Genomic DNA, 676 nt, shown 5'->3' on the forward strand with positions numbered 1-676 from the left:
CTCAGAAGCACAAAGAACCCAAAACATTAACAGAAACGAGGAGCATAAATTACTTCTAAAAAACAAAAACAAATAATGAAATTACAAAACTCAAAGTCCTGATGACTCAGAGACCCTGACAGTTTCCTCATACAGAGAAAGAAGGCTGTCAGTGTGTCAGAGCCTGCTGATTTACACTGATTTAGATTCAGTAACATACATGTGGTGGCACAAAACAAACTGTGTTTTTCACAACTGAAACCAGAGAGAAGAAGAACAATGTTTCAGTCACAGTAACAGAATCAGAGGTTTAACAGTGTGTGGCTCCCTCTAGTGGATGTTGTGGAGTATTCTGTTGTCTTTGCTCCAAAGGTTTTTGTACAGAGTTTTGCTGTTTCCTGTCACTGTGGGCTGCAGAGCACAGTAGTACACAGCAGAGTCAGACACTGCAGCAGAGGAGATCTCCAGATGAAACTCCTTTTTTTCTTTGTCATGTATAAACTTCAGCTTTTCTGTTTGCTTTGAATAATCTGCCATGAGAAGCTGTGGACGTGAACCGGACTTCTGATGGTACCAGAAAAGTGTCTGAACTACAGCTGAATAGTTGCAGGAGAGAGTCACAGTGCCTCCTTCCAAACTCATCACTACATCTTTAGATGGTGTCAGTAAATCCTCAGAGGATCCTGAAAACAACAAA

At 41.0% G+C, this 676-nt stretch overlaps 1 gene segment (V, D, J or C); it reads right to left on the bottom strand.

The window, feature by feature from the left end:
- Positions 1-288: 288 nt before the first annotated feature.
- On the bottom strand, positions 289-666 carry LOC102202573 (Ig kappa chain V-VI region NQ2-6.1-like; the record flags this gene model as incomplete). The annotated part of the segment is given in 1 exon segment: positions 289-666. A coding segment is annotated over 1 exon segment (357 nt), but the record flags the coding sequence as incomplete, so codon positions are not given.
- Positions 667-676: the final 10 nt, after the last annotated feature.

Source organism: Pundamilia nyererei, unplaced genomic scaffold, assembly GCF_000239375.1.
Source record: "Pundamilia nyererei isolate P.nyererei 1_Seehausen unplaced genomic scaffold, PunNye1.0 scaffold00883, whole genome shotgun sequence".
NCBI lineage: Eukaryota > Metazoa > Chordata > Actinopteri > Cichliformes > Cichlidae > Pundamilia > Pundamilia nyererei.